Genomic DNA, 21,842 nt, shown 5'->3' with positions numbered 1-21,842 from the left:
TGTTCCTCCACCTACTGTAGAAACCACCGACCGAGAAGTTTTAATCTAACCTGTTTTTACTTTCAGGACGATGACACTATGCAGGCCCTTACGACTTGCAAGGTACTGCGTGTGACGTTGTTCGTCCGAAAGCGTGTTAGTCCGCGTTAGTCCGGACGAACAACGTCACACGCAGTACCTTGCAAGTCGTAAGGGCCTGCATAGTGTCGTCGTCCTGAAAGTAAAAACAAGTTAGATTAAAACTTCACGGTCGATGGTTTCTATAGTAGGTGGAGGATTGAGGCTGCGAAACTCAATATTCCGCGATTGACCATAACTGAGAATTGGTGTTCCGCAAAATGGTATCCGACGAAATGGTTTGTAATGATGGCGAATATTTATAGGCTATCCGATTTATTTTATCAGGCTAAGAAATGGGGGAGAGTTGTTTTCTACTTTACTGTGAGGAAAATTTGTATATTAAAACATAACATAAACTCCCCAGAAAGCAAAACTCGAGATTGTGACAAAGGTCATCCGAGATTCACGATTTATGTACAACACAGTTTAATTTGTGGCAATACGAAGTTTGTCGGGTCAGTCAGTAGCCAATAAAAGCGGGGAAGCCGCTTTCGGTTTTTTATTCTGAGTCGATTAGGCCTGTTCAAACTAACGGCGGATAGTTGGTACAAATCAGGCCTACCCTCCATTATGCCTACCATACATTATGCCTTCCGCACATTATGCCTATCGTCCATTATACCTAATGTTCATTGTGCCTACTGTGTTAATACATAACGTCCATTATGCCTAACAGCCATATGCCTAACATCCGTATGCCTACAGCCCGTGTTTCACGCTGAACTTAATGTATCAATTTGTTCAGTGATCTTGAGAGCGAAAGGTTCATAATGCTGAAAAACGGAAATTAAATGAGTGATGAAGTCTATTTTCAAGTAAGATATCCAGTTTAAATTCAAGTCTAATTTCATGTTGAACCGCAATTCCAATTTCAAGTCCATTGTTGTCCAAATCCTAATTAAATTTGAAGTAGAACCAAGCAAAGTAAATAGAACCAAATTTGAATTTAATTTCAAGACAATTTCACGCAAAATTTCAAGTTTATTTTCGTCCTCAGTTTTAAGTCATACTTCAAGTCTAATTTAAAGTGCAATTTAAGTTCAACTTATGTCCAATTTTATGTCCCATTTTAAACACAATTTCATTTCCGATTTCCTAACGCTAGTTACAATGTTCAGTACATAGAACTATATTGAATATTCCTTTTTCACTAAATCGATGCAATCAGATATAAGCACTATTTAGCACTTAGTTCTGCTGTGAAACGAGCTATTCGTTCATCCTTGTGTTATCCTCTGCAAGATATATACATGTACTTAACAAATAAATTGCATGCCTTGAACAAGCTCGTTACGTTTTACCGCACAGAGTCTTAGGCAAACTTGCAAATGCAATCATCATAGTTTATTCGAAACACGTAAGAAAACTTTCAAGCGGGTGTTTGATGTTCAAATCATTTACCACGATAGAGGATATCTAACATACCCTTTCTACAAGGCAAAGTGTTGCTTGAACTGTGTCCCATTTGGAATTGGGTGTTATCGAAAGGAACGGGTAGCAATGTGTTATATAGTACCAATCAAAAGTAGTTGGGTTGTGGTCTTACTTCAGTAAATTCGAGAGAAATGTAATTCGGCTGCTCAATAGGTTGAGGTATTATCGATGCCATCGAATGCAACAACGTTCTTCGGTGTATTTATTTAGCAGCATCAAAGGGATTCGAGTTCGAGTCCTTCAAAATTCGTTGATCAACCCTCGGAGGATGGTAATTCAGCATGCAAAAGAAACAACCGAAGCGAGACAAAAAACGCACCGACCTTCAAAGTAGGAGCGGGTTTTCTCCTATGATGGAGGATCTACCACATGGTTCAGGTTAAAAATATATAGAAGATGTGAAATGTGATGCGCTTGCACATTCGACATTTATTATTACCCATTGAATAAACCCTTTCGGGTGGTGAGCATTCAACTTTATACGAATGAGCTCAGAAGTGGCCAATAAAATGACACAAACAGAAAGAATGCGAGTTTTACGGTGTGATTTATTATTTGAATAGTGAATATTCGCGTAAGCAGATTCTCATTGCCATGCGGTTTTATTAATTTTTTTTATTCCTTGTGTATTTTGTTTGATTATCGAATCCCCACATCCTTTGTATACTATCTTATCCTATAAAATTCGGATGGTTAAAGGAATCTGATTATTCTCTCTATCCAAAAAAAATCGCAGTTTGCAATATTTTTTCAGTGTATCATTAATTTCAATCTTTTTCTCAAATGACTTTTTGAGAGAAAATCAAAAACCTTCTAATATTGTAGTAAATTATTTTTGCTGAATGATATTCCCTTTACACGCAAAAACGTATACGCAAAAACGCCAACGGTTAATGTATAAAACTACAAAAATCTAGATAAAACAACTCGCAAAGCATAATTTTAAACTCAATTTTAGTAACGCACCGATATTATGGGATTAATTTCCTGCCGATAGCTATCTCCCAAACAGTTTCATACGATATACGGCAACCAGTTAGCCAGAGCCAGGGACGATCAGAGGCCAATAATCAGCGAATCCCATCGAATACCCCATTTTCAACGCGCTCGCGAGCGCCCTTACCTGTGTGATGGTCGCCAGCATCTGCATCCGACCCAGTTTGATGTGCGGCTGGAAAGGCTCCCGGCACGCTACCGAATCGCCGGCCCCCAAACCGGCCACGTAGGCGCAACCGACGATCAGATAGCAGATCGCCAGGAAAACGATCGGCCGCTCCGGATATCGAAACCGCGAGGAATCGATCAGAAACGTGAGCACCTGTAATGATAAATGGAACAGCATTAACGAACGAGGTTAAAATGTGGAACTGTGTTTAGAAGAAAAAAAACAGGAATGAAACAAAAAGGAGATTATAATGACCTTTTTATGGTCGCAAAAAATGATTGGGCAGGTTTAATTTCTGTCGATTAAGCAGAAGCAACCTAAAGTTGTTTTCACAATTTAAAAGATGTTTTTAGGACGTGGCTCGTAAACTAAAGAAGTACTCATTTTCGGATAAATATGACAAAAAATATTTTGTTTAAAACCTTAAAATGGACATCAAAAATTTCGAACTGATTGTCAATATACCTCGCAGTTGGCCTCGAGGTAAGACGCTGGTCTAATAAGCCAGTCGTCGTATGTTCGAATCTCGGCTGGGAGAGGCTGTTAGAGTCAACAGGATCGTAGCACTAACTCCGCACTGCTCTGTATTCTAACAGCTGGTTGCGAAGTCTGTCGTATAAAAAAACAGAAGGTCAAATTTCGATAACGGAATTAGCACCCAGGCTTTGCTTTGCTTTGTCAATATAAAATAGATCAGCTTTAGCAAACGGTTCAACTTCTAGTTAGTGCAGCATTTGTTAGATCCGTATTTATAGAGTTGTGCAGCAATGCAAAAATACCAAAGGATGTTAATACAATTGCAAGCTCTACATCGCTTTCAAATCAATGGACAGCAATATTTATAATTTGATATGAATATTCTTGATCAAGCTATCAAGCAGGATTCTTCGAGTTGGATACAATGCTCCCTGACATCAAACGAATATACATACAAGAAGAACAAAAGTTGCTGCAACCAGTTTGATAGGTACGTCAGAGTACAACACAATTCTGCACTTAATTGGTTTCACTTGTCTGTAGTTGCTTGCAGTATGTATAACTTTCTCATTTAGTCAGAAAAATAAACTCGTCATAAATGACAATGCAGCATAAAAAAAATCTTTACAATCATATTCATATTCATAATTCTTTATCATCATCACATGAACCCCATATAGTGAATCAGTGTATGTTTCTTTTAAATTGAAATTGTTTTTCTCTTGTCTGTGAGCAAAGAAACAGAAAAATCGCGCACAACGCATAATTAATCCCAGCTCGAATCACACTAATGGATCGCGAATGGAGCGTAATTTTGGCTTCCTGCTCGGGAACCGCCGAACGAACTGCTGATGCTGGAAGAAATGTAATTCCAACGAAGATGATTTGGAAAAGGTTATTAATCTTAACCCATTCCGGTCAGCCAGCGGTGGAAACCGATACCAGCGATTATTGTACGTTAGCTGAATCATGAGTTTAACGACCATGTTATATATGGATTCATTCATAAATTATGTTGGTAATTCTAGCCTCGAAATTCTATGTAAATGTATGCAGATTTCTATATTTAGTGAGGGTTACAAGAATTTTGCAGTGCCCAATCATTAAGAGTTGTATTTATATTTGTTTGTATTTGTTTTGTGATTTACAGCAATCTTTAATATATTCAGAATATTTAGATCGACCGAATGCTCGTTTGTTTTGCTAACTGAGCGGAGAAATATATCAAATTATAAAGTTGATAATTTGGTATAGTTATGAAAATATATTGCGTTCTATTTTTTGTTACGTTACCTACTGCTAAAATATTTTGTAACAAAATCCAAGGGAAATTATATTATTAAAATTTCGTTAGTGACGGTCAGTTTTAATTTTTTTTTCATTCCGCTCCACACAACGGTACATAACGCAACTGTAAAAACGTCAAATGCTTCATTAAATTTTTAACCCAGTAGCGGTGTCAAGATACCTATATTGAGATTTTTTTGGTTTTACAAAAAATTCCCACTACATCTCATTTTGATTTCATCATTGTCAATCCCGAAAAGTCAACAAAAGCTCTGAAAGCTCACCATGGCGAAACAGAATGACCGTTCCTATCTGGCCCGGCTGCTGAACGATGACGTTCCTACAGTAAACTTTTTGCAGGTAACTTTTCCTTTGCTTCAGTTGCTTCCTTACTTTATTTTGAATCAATAAAATAAAACATAGCAGAAATGAACTTTAAAGACAACTTCATGACACCAAATTTTACCCTTCACTTGCCTCACTCTTACAGTTACTTTCCCGTGCCACAGAAAGCGATAAAAAAGGAAATTAAAGTAAATGATCTGACAGAAGAAGTGTGGAGATTTAGCTAGCTACTGCAATCTTTATAGCATCATGTTCTCATTCCACTCCTTTCTAGTTCCAAATTTGAAGTTATTGTTGTGGTTTGTAGAAAATAAAGCAACAAGTATGTTTTCTTCTGGTACTTTGAGCAGATGCCTCGAATGCACTTGCATTTGATGCGCTTTCACTTGCTGCCACAAGGTTCTGGAAAATTGATGCAACACTAATGAAAGCCTTAAAATTTACCAAAGTTACATCATGAAATGATAACACAGTTATTGAGTTATTCGGAGGATTTCTATATGACTGTTATAGTTTGTACCATACAGGCGCGTTCGGCCTGCTGGAAATTAAAACCACACAGGCTTAAAATAGTCACAGCAACCTCATCATTACTCGCGTTTATAACTCAATTTAATAGCGTTTTGTCAAGACCAGAATGCACTCAGAAATTCGGTAAATGTTATCCAACCAGTTGGTATGATAATCTTGTCTAGAATAAATATAGTTCCAACTCTTACTGTAGTTTCCATCTGAGTATCTTTGCAGTTTTATATACGGAAAGAAATTTGATTCCGATGCCATGAATGAAATCATAAAATCATGAAATGTGAGTTCATGTCAAATCATGACTGAACTGCCATATCAGACAGCACAAAATCATGAATAATAGTTCATGATTTGGCGTTGTGTTGTACTGCAAGAAGCTCGTGATATAATGGTTTTATTCATGGTGTATTTTCATAAATCATGAGCTAGAAACCGGGAATCCTGAATCATTTCGCTCGTTTTGGAGATTTTTACCCGTGTATAGTTTATATGGTTTATATTGTTTAGGCTACCGCTTAATAGGCTGAAAATACCCACACGAACTCTACTTAATATTGAAAGTAAAATTTCATTTCACTTGACGTGCCATCGAAAGGAAACCTTTGACATTAGTTTGTTGTGCACTGCACACTTTGAAAAAATCCTGTGAATTTCCGTCTTTGGACATGCACATAAATGGAACATCGCAAATGATGTAAAATTACATGTTATTCCTCAATATAAAATATCGCAGCCTGTATTGCATAGGGTAGATGCTCCAGTAATGGAGGGATTATGTCGGGGGATAGTGTGTAAAGACAATTTGAACGCTTAATTTATCAGTTTCCAATTGAACTACATGATAATATGGTGCACCATAGTGTTGGCTTTAAATACATACCAAAATTATACCATTCTGCTGGTTAATATATCTAAAATATTGCTTTTCCTGACATTAGTATGTGCTCCTAAAGTAGTGGTAATGTTCCTATAATAGTGGAAAATTTGCCTATAATAGTGGAATGTTGTTTACCGCCTTAGCAACGCTTGCAATGAGCATGGCAGCAGGTGGATAACAACGTAGGCTTGTTAAAATGCTATGGATTGTTACGAATTTCTTAAGCAATTGCACTCTATTGGACTGCTGAAAAGGAATTTGTAATTTTTGCACCAACATCTTGAATTTTAACTGTGAATCTTAGATAAAACTGTTAACAAATATATATTTAACAATAGAAAACGGATATTATCTCGAAATCCGCCAAAATTATGATATATTTCGAGTTTCCACCACTACTGGTACTACCACAACTACTGGAGCATCTACCCTACATGTAGGCTATTTTATTACTTTCATTAATTTATGTAAAAATATATCTTTTGAAATGGATTAGGCTATTTACGTATTATTTAATGGAAAAATGTATGTGATTTTTGTTACGAGTTCATTAATTTATATGCATTTCAATTTACGTCGAAATGGAGATTCATTTTTTCGTTCTGTGTGGGCAGTATTGCAAGATCAGCGGTTTCCCGTCGGGTTCATTGGGATTTCATAAAATTCCTTGGCAAGGGCGGTGCCTCGTAATTGCTGGGTGGAGACATTCGGCCTAATCCGTGTTGTACACCACTGAGAGTTTTGATCGCACGAATACTGCAAAAATCATTTACAGTCTGAACTTCCATGTCGCTGACAATGATTTTCACGTCCTTCTGGGGGCCGTCAACATGTTCTAACAACTGTTTCTCATTATCAGGCGAGCGGTGTAGTTGAAGAAACGTGCCTTATTGCTCCGTTTACGTAACTTTGCACTGATTGACTGCTTTCAAATTACGCGTGGGAACATCCCACCGATCATTCCAAAGCAATTCCAAACTCCTTGATTGTGTCAAGCGATTCGCCAACAACGACACACAGAGTTTCTACAAAACGGTGAGGTGCAGAAATTTTGTCATGCCAATGATAGTACTGGCAACTTTTTTTTTTTTTTTTTTTTGGCAACTGGCAACTGGCAACTTGCTAACTGGAAAAACGGCAATTGCAGCCAGCTGGAAGTAACACGTTCAGACGCTGTTAAATGGAGAGGTAAACGCGGAGATCACAAGGAAGAGGAACAGCGATAGCCAAGCTGTGGAGTCAACAACACAGGAGGAGATTAAGAAGGTTAATTAGTGAGCTAAAAAACTGGGAAGGACGGTATCTCGGTTGAACATCTAAAAGCGCAGAGCGAGTGGCTGTGCGAAGCAATCCACTGAATCATTGTCAGGATCTGGGTGGAAGAACAAATGTCGAAGCAGTAGTTGGATGACCTATTATGCCCTATTTGTAAAAAGGGCATCGACTCGGGCGTAAAAAGTATCGAGGCAATACATTGCTCAATATTCTAGCTACTAGGTACTCTCTCGTATTCTGTACTGTAGTCTGAGACCGCAAACGGAGTCTTTCGTCGGCGAGTGCCCAGTTAGTTTTGGTGAGGGTCGCTCTACGACGAATCAGACGTTTACTCTGCGTCAGTTACTATTCAAATTCTGAGTGTAGAACTGGTGGACTCATCTGTCTGTGGACGTTAAGACGGCGTAGACTTCGGGGTAAACCCCGCACCCGATGGATGTGCGCTACCAAGGATGATACACGTTCAGCTGGTATTGAAGGGGATTGGAGGACCGCAACCCAGGACCGACAGAACTGGAGAACTATAATTCGTTTGACGCAGGATCGACAACGTTGCCTAGATCTTTATCAACTGTTCCCATCCGTATTTTTTCTGATGTGATATTTGCAATTTTTTGTTTTTATAGAACGGTTTGTTAGGTCACAACCTGCTGTCTTGCCAGAGGTCTGTTTAGACTCCCATGCTGGCATGAATCAGTGCTAAGAAATCTCATATTCAATGTATGCAAGAATTCGCACACTCGTTTTTGTTATTATTTTCAAAAATTAGCGGCTAGTAGTTTATTTAGTGGCACTTTAACTTATCGTAAGCTAATGAAAGCGCTAACACATTTAAAACCTAGCGAACGCACTACTCGTTGGCTGAAAGATTAGCGGTTAGCTGATTAGCGGTGCCCACATCTGAGGAGTACATTTAGTAAAGATTCTTTACTTATGAAAAAAAGTTACGGGGCCAATGAAACGATCCTACTGACTCTATCTAGCAAGCACCGCCTAGCCGAGATTCGAACATACGACGACTGGCTAGTAAGACCAGCATCGTACCTCGAAGCTAACTGGGCGGTCTGTACTAAAATCTGTTCCAGTTAGTACTTGGCCGCTTTTTTCTACTGACTGCAGCACCTCTAGTTATCGTGCCAAGACGGCATTTTGATCTGGAAGGATTGTTTACTTAGAGGTAGAAATTTCACCAGGATTGATGAACGAGTTGAAAAATTATCGAAAATCCAACGCGAAGGACGTGAAAAAGTTCTGCGCGCTCACATTGAAAACCCTGCGTAGTCAGGAGGAATGGTCGTTAATACAGAAATCGGCTCTACCGTGACCGTGTTTAAACGTTACCAGGAAACATTGACGTTGGATCGCACAGAGTTAACTCGACGTAAAAGTGGAACATATGACCGGAAACTTCAATCAAAGATCATCAAGGCAGCCCGAAATAATCCTTATGTCTTTCGTAAGCAAAGTCCGTAGAGGACTACCTATCTGACTAGCGTTCTGTACATCGTCAGCTTTGTGCGGCGGAGTATGCTTCTTGATCGAAAAGTAGGCTCGACTTCCAGCTTGAATGCGTCGTTGAATTTCCTTACTCGTTTTATTGTCGGCGATGACCAGCGATCCCAAATATACGAACTCATCAACCACTTTTAATTCTTTGCCGTTAATAGTCGCTGTCCGTTGGAGGCTAACGTTGTTTTCTCTGAAGCCTCTTCCATGTCTTTGGTTTTCGATGCACACGCAAACCTCCTACCGTCCATTTATAATCTGGCGTAGATTGCTTCAGTTTGTCCGGAAAACCGTACTCGTTGATTATCTGCCATAGTTGTCCACGCTCGACTGTATCGTATGCCGCCCTGAAATCCTCGAAAATATGATGCGTGGGTACGTTGTACTTCGTCATTTCTGGAGGATTTGTAGGAGAATAAAAATTCTATCCGTAGTAGCACGAGCTCCCATAAATGCCACCTGATACTGCTCTACGAATTCTTCCCGCCTGTCGACCACCTCGTGATCGTTTGTGATCAGGGTCCTCTCCTTGTCCTACACATATCAGGCTTCGATATGTATCCTTTACGAGATTAACCCGCTGTCCTCCTTCTGTCTTTCCTCTTCAGCATCATGATCAACTCATTCCGCACTCGTCGAAACTTGGTCAAATTCTCCCTCATGGCAATGCTGAGATAGTTTTTCCAAACTCTTTTTTCTCTCCGTCGCTTGTTGGCATTCCCCGTCAAACCAATCATTTCGTGCGTTCAAGGGTTCCTCACCTGTCACCGCGGTTGAGACTTTGACGGTCGAGCCTACTCCATCGGTCTTCGAGGGTCGAAACATCTAGCTCCACAGAGGAAGCTTCATCCAGTACGCGTGGGTAGTTCTCGACAACCAACGTGTTGTCTAATTGCCGAATGTTTAACCGAGGAGGGCGGCTTTGTCGCGAGATATAAACTGTTGATAATTTTAAACGAACATGCTGCTAGATAATGGTACGAAAAATTCGGGAAAATTACGGAGTTATGATCCTGTAGCCTCTTACAGCCTCTCCCAGTCAAAATTAGAACTAGGACTGGTTTGTTAGACTTGTATTATACCTTGAGACCAACTGGTAGTCGTGGTATGAAGTACAAATTGAAGCCTGCTCGGTGTCGACTGATTTGTCTGTAAGTCGATGAGAGTTTTTTGACTGAATTTCAAACTCTCTGAATACCGAATACACCTGCATTTTCATACGTTCTTTGCGTAATACAGTTCTTCCATCACTTCGCAACCTCGTTCTCCCTGATAGGCGGTTTTTCGAGTCAGAGATCAAAGTTTGCCTGTACCGCGCCAGTCTATACCGTTCCACGATAGCTCTTGTATGGCTATGCATTCTTCACTTCCATTGACCATCATGCACGCCATCAAACTATTGGTTCAGAACAGTCGTTGCTGATACCACTACAGCAGTACTACCTATGGCTGTATGAATATCCCTCCAGCCATCTTCAAAGGTAACTGCACCTAGCTGATGCTCTTCTGTTAGTAGTGTTTCCTTCACCTGCTGCGAGTATTAAGCTCAGTGTCGAATCGTGGATTTGAACTTCGTCTAGTCCGTCGGGAGTTTTTAACACATGGATACTGCAATTCGGTAATGATCCAACTCTATATTTGAGCGACATTTTTTTATGGATATTATGACTACGACCAGCAATTTGATCTATTGTGATCTTATCCAGGTGTTTTACGCACTTTGTTATTATTGCAGTATCGCTATAGAGTGAGCGAACAGCTTCTTATCCGTGCTTAAGCTGTCGGTGTTTTCACCCCCTTTTGTCTTTCTACGCTTCTTACTACTTTTTAACCAATCTCGCTCTAGAGCCAGAAAGTCCGAAGACTAGTTATAATTTGTCCTTGAACAAAAAGCTTCATTCGCACCTCGAGCGAGTATCATTCGTATAACCAGCCCCGGCTAGAGGCTTCATGGTCATAGTCGGTAAAGTAAAGTTTATTGATTATTGTTTATTAATTAAAAGTCAACAGATTTTTCTATCCTACTGACTACTTAAAAACTAATAGCAAGAGCTCTAAATCGGGTTTTCAGCACGTTGCGGCTGACGTCAAAGTCGAACTTACTTACTTACTTATGTGTCCATGTCCGCCGGTCCGGCAGAACAAAGGGATGAAATCAGAGATCTCCACTGCTGACTGTTACCCGCCATGGCTGTCGCCAGGACAGGTTCTCGTCTACAGCCCGGATGTCGTTGGCTAAGCTCCGTCGCCATGAGCGAAGTAGGACACAAAACGGTTGAAGTTCCGTTGTAAGCCGGTTATAGTACCGAAAGTACTGTAGTTAGTTCTCCGATGTGGTATATGCAAGAAGGAATTGTTCCGCGTTAAGTGAGACCGAGTTAAGATGTCTAGTCTTCCTAGAATCCAAGGACAGTCATGGATGCCAGAACATCTGATACGAAGACGGCTCTAGTTACGTCCCGACGTGTTTGCAGGGTGTCCAAGTTGATTAATCTGCAGCGCTGTTCGTAGCTTGGTAGCCGGAACGGATCATTCCATGGTAACCTACGGAGGGCAAAGTGAATGAACCTCCGTTGTACCGACTTTATTCGAATGACGCCGTTTTGGTAATACGGGCTCCATACGGGCGCGCAATACTCGAGGTTGGAGCGAACTAACGCACAGAAGAGTGATTTCAAACAATAAATATCGTTGAAGTTTTTGGCAATACGCATGATGAATCCCAGGTGTCTGCAGGCCTTGTCGACAACGAATGAAACATGCTGTTTGAAAGTCAATTTAGAGTCCAGCAGTACCCCAAGATCCTTGACGCAATCTACACGGCGTAAGGGTACGCTTGATAATCGGTAATCGAATATTGTAGGGTTCAGCTTTCTCGAGAACGTTATCACTTCACATTTGTCGGGGTTATAAGTGTTGGTTCGAACACTCAACCCAGCTAGCTCAATTTCTTTTACCTCCGGGTCGGCAACCGACCTTCGGGGGACTCGCTCAACCCGACTACTTACCATGAACGAAGCAGACCAATTAAAAGCGTCAAAGAAGGTTTTAAATGGAAATCTGGCTCTTTTGTATAAAAGAAAAAGAAGGAAAATTCATGCATGCACATTTATTTCTCCATACCATCGATGCAGCTCCTGGCGTCGCACGTTGGGGCCCATTGATGACCGACGAACGGAGGGAGAGGAGACGAACGTACCTGACGAGACCACCGTGATGACCGTGATGACCGTGGTGACTGTAGAGGGCTGTAGTCTCGCTCGGGACGTTGACAGGACTCTTATGACACACCGTACAGTGGCAATTGTGGCCGACGTAATGAAACCGCAGCGCCCACGTGTTCGACACTCCACAGGTTTGGTTGAGTGGTATGTGGTTGCCGCCTAAACCACCAGAATGGACACTACGAGGCGCTGTACCTTGTTGCCGAACGACGCTGTCACTCTGCACTCAGCTAGCTAGTATTCCGACATCTTCTCGGTGTTACAAAAAGGAGAAACTCCGGGCACTCGAATGGTTGCTCTTCGAGGCTTATATCGTCACTCGCGCAGCCGTCCCTCTTCTAAGTTCGTGGCGGATTTGCTAAATTACACTTCGCTAGGGATTTTTCGATGCTCGACGGGGAATTAACTAGCCTAATCCGTACGTGACTACGGCTTTCATCCGTCTGTCTCGAGCCGATCTTTGCTTTCGCCGATCATCCCTAACAGACTCGTTTCTCTCCTCCTGTCTCCTCTCTCCCTCTCCCTCTCACTCTCCGTCTCTCTCCGTAATCACCACCGGATACCACTTTTTCGTGCAGTCCAAGTGGTATAAAATTGGCTGTACGATCGGGAACTATTACGGGGGTTATTAGTTTAATGCGGACTTTTTGCCGGCTTTTCCTTTGCGGTCTTTCCGTTACAATCGTGTTTTAAAGGGCGTTACCATACCTGGTCTGGATGTTCCGGGGTGGGCGCGGAAGGCCTCTTTTGAGCTTCTGAGTCATCATTGTAGACAGAGTCTTCTTAGGCTATTAAATGGTAACGCTCACATAAATCCTTTTTTCGCAAATTTTTCGTCGCTTAATTCGGATAAGTTTTTAGGGGTTAGTAAACTTATTCTATGTTAAACAAAAAATACAATAAATATTTAAACAACAAAGCCAAATAAACTAACAACAATAAACAAGAGCCAGATAAACAAAACAAAATTAATTGACAAATTTTTCTTACAGACTACACTTATCGACTAAACTTAGACACTAAATCGCAAAACTTTGACGCCATTGGTTGGTACCGTTTATTTAACAAAATGACCGGTAACAGGGTTTAGTACCAAGCGATTGTGTTTGCACCATCCAGCGAATATCAACAGTTGCTCCTGGAGTGCGAGAGTGTCCGATGAATCGTTAACTTTCGAAAACAATTTCAGGTCGTCGGCGAACACAAGCCGAGGACCTTTGAGCATTAAGTTGACGTCGTTGAAATGAATAAGAAAGACCAACGGTCCGAGGTGGCTACCTTGTGGGACTCCAGAAAAAACGGTGAAAGCCGGTGAGGTGAAGCCATTGATAGACACGTTGATAGGACGGTTCGTCAGATACGATTTAAACCACTGAAGCAGCGGCCCTTCAATACTCAGTTTGTCCAGTTTTGCAACGGCGATTTGATGATTTATCTTGTCGAAGGCGGCGGAGAGGTCAGTGTAGATAACGTCCGTCTGGGATCGGTCGTCAAAGCAGTTCTTTACGTACATAGTGAGCGTTAGTAGATTGGTACACGTTGAGCGCTTCGGCATGAATCCGTGTTGCTCATCAGCGATGTATTGCTGGACGAACGAGGAAATTGGCACGATCATAACGAGCTCGAAGAGTTTCGATAATGCACATAAGGCAGAGATACCTCTGTAGTTGTCTATGTTCCTTTTGTTCCCCTTCTTATGAACTGGAAACATGTAAGCGGATTTCCAAGCAAAAGGAAATATGCCTGAGCTAATCGAGGAGTTAAATAGACGTCGGATTGGAGCAGCCAAGGCATCAATGCAGTTCTTTAAAAATATTGAAGGTACGCCATCCGGTCCACTGGAAGTTGAGTTTTTCAACTCCAAAGCGGCCTGCTTGATCATAGAATCATCAATAGACAGGTTAGTGAGAGAATCGGTGAGATTTGGAACGCTGACTAAAGCAGTCGATACTTCTGTTTCGGGCAGCCTTTCATCGACAAAGACGCTGGAGAATTTCCGCAAGAACCAATTTAGTCGCAGTGTTGCTTCCAAGAAACATGGCTGATGGAAGACCGTCGTCTTTCCGTTGTGCACTAACATATTTCCAAAACGACTGGGGGTTACGCTTACGTATACCTTGGATCGCATCAAAATCGGCACAGTTGAAATCGTAATAGACAGACAACGGTGAGTCGGTCGTTTTGCATGGTGTATGTTGATAAATCGGAACTAATAGCGGTGGATGATGGAGAACATCTTTAACGAGTGGAGCAGGCGCCAACATACATTCTGGAGCCTGACTGCAAACACTAGCGAAGCAGAGATCCAAGCATCGTCCATTTTTATTGGTGATTTTGTTAATTTGCTGCACAGTGGCTGTACTATAGCAGTCGAACAACTCGGTGGTGATCGGGGTTCAGCACAAAGTGAGGGTGCGTATGTGTGTATGTGTTTCTTACTACTTTTTCCATTATCACTCTCGTTCCTAAAACCGGGGGTAGTGGAACAAGTTATAATGTGCCTTTGAACAAGAGGTTTCATCCACACGTCGAAGCAAGTACCACTCTTATAACTTGCCCTAGTAAGAGGCTTCATTGTTAAAAACCCGATTTAATCCACCTAGTGGTGAAAGGAACCTTTGTTATACGGTCTTACTTGCTATTTGAGATAGAAATCGACACGGCTTCGGAACATAATTCATCTATTGGTTATCGTTACGCAGTGCGTTGGTTTACATAAAATTTTTGAAAATTGAATAAGTTTACAAAATTTGATCAAAATAAGAACACAAATTTTGATAGATCCTTTTTTCATGAAATTGCTGAGTAAGGATAAGTAAGTTATTATTAATCTGTTGTTATTAATCTGAGTAAGTGCAAATAAAAGTAAGTTGTAAGAGGAAATCTTATTCTTTAACATATGCATTGTTTAGTAAAGGTCTAGTTTATAGGTTTTTGAACTATGCATAGTTTCCTGTAATGCTATTCCACAGAGAACAGACATCCATTCACGAACAAATTTTTTGGGAATTGTTGGATAAAATTTCAAATTAAAATCACCTAATATGCTAGCGTCACCACCACTATAGTTTCCCAACTAAATGATTCTTTTGATTTGCACACTGACAACCTTTGGCTCCTCTGGCGCTAGTTTATATGGACTATAAGCGTTATGCTAGCGCCAGAAGCTAGCTGTTGTGAGTTTAGTGTAGAATTTTATGCGCCTTCAGCGACATCATCACTATAGTTTCCCAACTAATTTGACCTAAGTTTTATCCAAGTGGGGACCTTTTGCTTGGATGTCTGTTCTCTGTGGCTATTCTATTTGAATCACATCAGTAGAGTTTTCTTGTATAATTTTCATCAATTTTTATTAACCTTCGGTTACTCACGCTGTTGTATTTGATACAACACGTGTAGGTTTTCCAACGCCATATTGTTATAAAGTTACAAAACGTTGTTTAACTAACGTATATTCTTCAACAAACTTATTGTGCGCAAAATGTCATAATTATTCAATGCATTAATAATTTAAACTGTTGGGAAAATGTATGCAGCAAAACTATCAGCAAATGTAAAATGTTTAAAATGTATCCGTCTGCTGGTAGTCGAGTAATTCGGAGTCAAAATTGGGGCATTCTTTATAATCAAAGTTCTACAGTTCCTAAACAAGCAAACATACAGGTATACTATTTTCAGCAAAGTTGTGTATTTTTATTATTTGTACAATTTTGTAGTACATATAAAAGTTATACAACAATTACAAAAAGAGCAAAAATAAAAAAAACTGATTTTACAAATTCATGTACAATAAATAAGATTTTTCTATCTTCGCTGCAGAGATAGAAGGTTACAGTCTTCAACAAAATTTCTTGTAATAATATGTTCTATAACTTTGCAGAACACATCAATGTGTTATATTGACACTGAAGAAAAATAAATTTTTTATTTCACTTTTAGGGGGATTAATCAAAATTTAAATTCTACCAGACGATAGAGCTTTCAATTTCAAGAAACTCTTACAATGGTTTAATAAACTTAAAACCAAGTTTTCCCAGTCAAAACTCCCTTGCACACGTTTTCTTTGGTTTGGGACTATTTTGCGCGCGAGTAACTGTATTACAAAAGTTGGCGCGAGTGTTCGAGGATTAATATCTTTTGACCGGTAAAACCAATTCTTATGAAATTTTGCATATATATTCGTAGTGTGAAAACCTCTCGTTTGACATTAAAATAATTGAAATTAGGTAAATTTTCTTCGTTAAAATCATTCTAAATTATTGTTAATTTTGGTGTGGTGTATACGGTTGCTCATAACTTTCAAATTAAACGTCCAATCAAAAAATCATTCAATAGTGATCTATTAGGATATATTATCTTTCCAATGAGACTAATAGCGCATAAATCGGTTTGGCCATCTCTAAGAAACAGGCGATAATTATTACCTTGTCAAAACAGGTTTTTTAAGGCTAACTTCTAAACTACTTGTTTGTTTTCAATAAAAAAATCCTGAACAATTTAGCTTTAATAAGGGCTTTCATTTGATACTAAGATCGTTGAAATCGGTCATGTAGTTCCGGAGAAACCCGTGTCACGTATTTTTCACATTTTTGCTTATAACTTTTAAACGAAACGTCGTATCACGAAACAACTCAATAGTGATCTACTAGACAATAATACCTTTCAAACAAAAGTAATAGCGAACGATTCGGTTCAGCCATCTCTGAGAAACAGGCGATAGAAAAAATCATTACATACATACACACACACACACACACACAGACATTGCTCAAATCGTCGAACCCTATCGATTGGTATATGTGACTTGGCCCTCCGGGCCTCGGATCAATTTCGTGTTTTTCGACCAATTTTTAAACCTTTGTTATAGTATAACAAAGGTAAAAATGCAGAATTTAGAAAGAAGGATGTGGAGGGTCCCAGAATAAGCCTCTACTAAAGTCATTTAACATCGAATGACCTGATTCTACTACGATTCGAACCCACTACCACTAGCTTGTCAAGGCAGACTCGGTAATCTTGCGGCTACAGGACCCCTATTTGAGCGACATACTAACATTGATGATGTCAGAGAAGAATTTTTCCTCGGTTTGTAAGTGCTTGATTCGATTATCTATGTCTGATGCTTCTGGTCTGGCTCTGTGTCAGGCTATCCTTGTGAGGGAACAATGAATACTTTGGACTGTGGTATTGTGGTCTACTAGAGGCTGTAAGGTTTACTCATCGTTGGTCGTTATCATTCAATAGGACATACCGGCTATTCGGCCAAATTATCTGTATATATGTTCCCTCTTGTCCAACTTGAGCATTTATGTGATCGATGAGGCTTTGCAAGCCTTGATACTGCCCATGTTCCACGTCGTTAGGTATCGCTTCGTGTGAGCGACCATGGCGTCCATTTTATACCTGCGGATATGCCAAGCAACAACGGTTGCTACAACCAACAAGCTGTTCACCAGTCATATCAAAAGGAAGGAAGGAAGCGTGGACCTCCCGGTCCATCCTACTAACCGTTCTTTAATCAATATGCATCAATATGCAATTGCAGTGCGATATGCACAATAAGCCTAATAAACGATATCGAAATAGCTGTATTCGTTAGTTATTCGAGACCGTAATAGGCCACCAGCTTAATGCGCGCGATGTTATGCGATATTATTTGATACTTCAAACCCGCATTGTGGTATTTAGAACAAACGCTCTAGTTATAACCAGCTTAAAGCGCCTGAAATTGCTCTAATATTATATTTTAGTGGTGCAGTAAAAAATAATGAAACACTGTAAAATATAATTACTACTAAAATTTCGAACAATAAAATCAACCTTCAATTATAAATACTATAATTCCAACACACCGTAATCAAACACTATTTCAAGGTCCTCCGCATTAGCTTTCCAGCATAAGAATAAAAAAATGTTCCTCCACCGAAGCGTGCCGGTACCTTTTGACCGCACCGGAATACCGCCACCGTAACACGAGTGCATGACTCCTTCCCAACAACCGCTAGGGGTCCAAAATTCAACTTACCGTAAACAGGCAGCTTGCCACGCAGACGGCAGCCCACGAGCCGACCCAGTACTTCAGCACGGTTCGCTCGTTTTCCGAGAAGAACATCGAGTTGCACGGTGCACCGCAGTCTTTCGTGACCTAGAAAGAGAAACAACAAAAAAAACACTTCAATTTAAATACATAATAATGCGAAATGTGCGCCCAGGAAGGGGTGTTTTAATTAAAGAACAGTTTGTGAATAGGATCGAGTTTTCCTGCAGCAGCAGTAGTCGTCGTCGTCGGCACCGTAGAAGGTGGCTATTTTAGGACGAGGAACGATAAGACAGGGTGTCCTCGTCAGTTCGTGTGTCCACAGTCCCTCCTACATACAAAGATAGAACGACATCCACATCTGTTGCTCCTGCCAGCGCAGAGGCAGGAAGTAGAGAGACAATTTGTGAAATGCAATACCCAGCAACATATGCTGCTACATATCAGTTTGATTGCAAATTGAAATTACTTCGATGAAGCTCAATTTCACGCTACATTACTTCAGTGTTTCTCTGCTTCATATGTATGTAGTAACCGACGAAAGTTGTCGGCATTCATCAGTGCAGAGCAGAGGCGGGCAGCATACATATGCATTATTAGCGGAGGTATTCTGCCAAAATAGCAATATCGCATTCCGTGCAACTCCGAACTCCGCCAGATAGTTTCATGTTTAAGGATGTGTCAGACCAAGAGCAGGTTTTCAGCTGTGAAACGCAAAACCGCACGGCGCGCACACCGATCGTTAAGCATTCCACAATTAATTAGTGTTGCCATATACACATATCACGGGTATCGACTCTATGCACGCGTAAAACGCCGCCCGACCCCTGGGGGGGTCGTCAATCATTTCGCAGCCGTTTTATTTTATGAACCAGTTTGTATTTGGAAGCAAATGAATGGGTCTTTTGGGTGACAAATTCCGCCGAAGGCTTCGCATCTAATTTATTATTTCGAAGGTTGGAATTCGCGGAGCGCTGATTGGTAGGCAGACACTTGCGATGAGGCCCGGCGGTACACCGCACCGTAACCGTAGGTAGTGGTGAAGATGGCGGAGCTGCTGCTGTTCAAAGGAGTGTATAACCTTACGGACCGAGCAGGTTGTCAGAGAAGTTAATCGACAGGGTGTATCGACGTACTTGGAAGCGAGGTTGTTAATGGAGTTGTTTTCAGCTTATCGCTATCCGATATGAATTTTACGCTGCCGTATTTCACGACCTAAGTGTATGCTTTTGCAGATGAAGGAAAGACCGGATTTAATAACGAAGCAGAAAACGACAAATTATTAATTTCGATTCTCGATACGTGGGTAGTTTGGTGCCGGTGTGCGTTCTAAGTGTTTCGAAATGAATTTCTGCTTATTATGACGACCACAGAAATTCCAATTTTCTGTCTTTGATGTTATGCAGAATTTGCTTAAAAAATTGACTTTTGTTTGCAGAATCGAAAAAGCCATCCCAGACCAAACAAGTTAATAAAAACGAATGACATCAGCGCAGATGCGTTGTGCACATCCGAGCTGGTTGGACACACGAGTGTCCTCTGATTGGCACTGAACTCGGTTTTCAGATCTACCTTTTGCACGGTCTCATCATGCTCTATACTCCTCGCATTCGACCAACAAGCGAAGCACGGAAAGATTTGATTTATTTGCATGCATTAGTGGCTGAATAAATGATGGCATACTCGTATACAGAGAGCCAGACTTGATTCTGTCACAATCGGGCAGCACAGGCCATGGACCTCGGCTAATGGACACTCCTGCACGGAGGTTTCGATGATTGCTTATTGACCGCGTACTGATGCTGTGCTGTGCCTGTGAGATGAAATACATGGCATTTTCTAGTGGGTTGGCTAGCATTTGCGTGCTCGAAAGTGAATTATTACCGTCAGCGATGGAAATGTCATGTTTCAGCGAAAGCTTTCAATTTGCGGATGTGTTGTCATTCAAAATTCATTACATGCAAAAGTTTGCTGGAAATTGGATTCACCTTTTTGTTGAAAATCACTTTCCACTCGACAGTTTATTGACCATCTGGGGAAATCAAACCAAACTCGATCAGTGACAAACGAACACATAATACCTGAAAGCGATCGTTTTTCCATCATCATGCGCTTGGCTCACACGGGAAACGTACGTTACGTACCGCGGAGTCTGCCTGTCCCGTTAGGCTAATCTCCGCGCGTGGCGGACGGAAATTCAACCTAAAAGCTTTCCACAGCCAGTGCTACCGACCGACCGTCGGAAGGGCGTATCCCACTTGGCGTATTGCCTGTTTGTTTTATCCGATTATTATGCCTAATGCGGTTTGGTGGTATCGTTTTTACGAGAGTGCGGTTGTTAATTGTGCCGCTCGAATAAATCCCGCATCGGTCTCGCAGTGGACCATCGGCCAACCGGGAGCTATAAAACATACACCCGGTGCAATAGTAGTTACGTTTTAGACTACAGCCGCCATCGTCACGTAGGAGTGTAAATTACTAGGGATCGTTTAGTGTGGTTTCGCTTTCAGCTCTAGGTGCTAATAACCGGCATTTCGTTTTATGCTAGAGTGTCGACAGCTCATTTTTCAGACACCATTTAAAAACATACCACTGTTTAGTTACGAACGTAATAAAATGATGCTGTAGGCAAAAACTACATTGGAGAAGATCGAGGCGAACCATTCTATGTTGGTCCTAACTGCAACTGGAGTTCATGTGGAGTTGAAACTGATTTTAATTTGCAAAAGTGGTCTTCAGAAAACTGAAAAATTAATTTTTCCTTTTAATATTTTTGACGATTAATTTCAACCTACGTTGTTGTTGTTTCCCTAATGAGGTTCAAGCACACGTCATTGATTTTTGAGATCTCAAAAACAGTTTTTATGCTCGGTATAGAAGTTATGTTCACACAAATTTGTGATTATGTTCAGCTGATAGACGCAAAGAGTGAAGTGAGAATAGTTTCATGAATTGTCATGAGCATAAAAACTGCTATTATATTCCCAGAAATCAATGACGCGAGATTGAACCTTAATAACTAGCAATCAGAGCATCAGGTTTACACATGCAGGTCAGGCTCGATCATCCGCAAATTCGATTTTCTTTGTTTATAGAATCGATTATCCGTGTATCGAGTAACAAAAAAAACTTTTATTAAATGATTTATTTCAAATGTAAATGTCATAGTTTTTACTCCACTTAGTGATTCTAGCTTGAAAATCGTTCATTATAATGTCACCATCATCATGAAGATCATGACGGTTGTACCCAGTAAGTATACAGACGCTAGGCATACAGACGATAGGCATAATAGACGTTAGTCATAAATATATTAGGCATAATGGACGACAGGCATAATGGATGATAGGCATAATAGACATAGAAATACCAGCCCAGTTCGCTTCGAGATACGATGCTGATCTAACAAGCCAGTCGTCGTATTTTCGAATCTCGGCTAGACGGTGCTTTTAGATAGAGTCAGTAGGATTTTTGCAATAGCCCCGTAACTGACCTGCACTCTCCTGTATTAGTCGGCCGCGAAATCTGTGGACAAAGAACGGTTAAGTCTTAGAAAGACGTTTTAAG

The 21,842-nt window shown here is 40.6% G+C and overlaps 1 protein-coding gene across 1 annotated transcript in view; it reads right to left on the bottom strand.

Annotated features, from left to right (window-relative positions):
* The window catches only part of LOC128733533 (frizzled-like), a 103,285-nt gene that overhangs the window by 39,851 nt on the left and 41,592 nt on the right, over positions 1-21,842 (bottom strand). The window contains exons 2-3 of the mRNA XM_053827184.1: positions 18,264-18,383; positions 2,678-2,872 (exon numbers count right to left, since the gene is read on the bottom strand). Of these exons, the coding sequence (XP_053683159.1) occupies positions 2,678-2,872; positions 18,264-18,383 (315 nt within the window). The remainder of the gene's footprint in view (positions 1-2,677; positions 2,873-18,263; positions 18,384-21,842) is intronic.

This window comes from Sabethes cyaneus, chromosome 2 (genome assembly GCF_943734655.1).
Source record: "Sabethes cyaneus chromosome 2, idSabCyanKW18_F2, whole genome shotgun sequence".
Classification (NCBI taxonomy): Eukaryota; Metazoa; Arthropoda; class Insecta; order Diptera; family Culicidae; genus Sabethes; species Sabethes cyaneus.
Note: the sequence above shows the minus strand (reverse complement) of the source record. Positions and strands in the feature narration are given on the sequence as shown.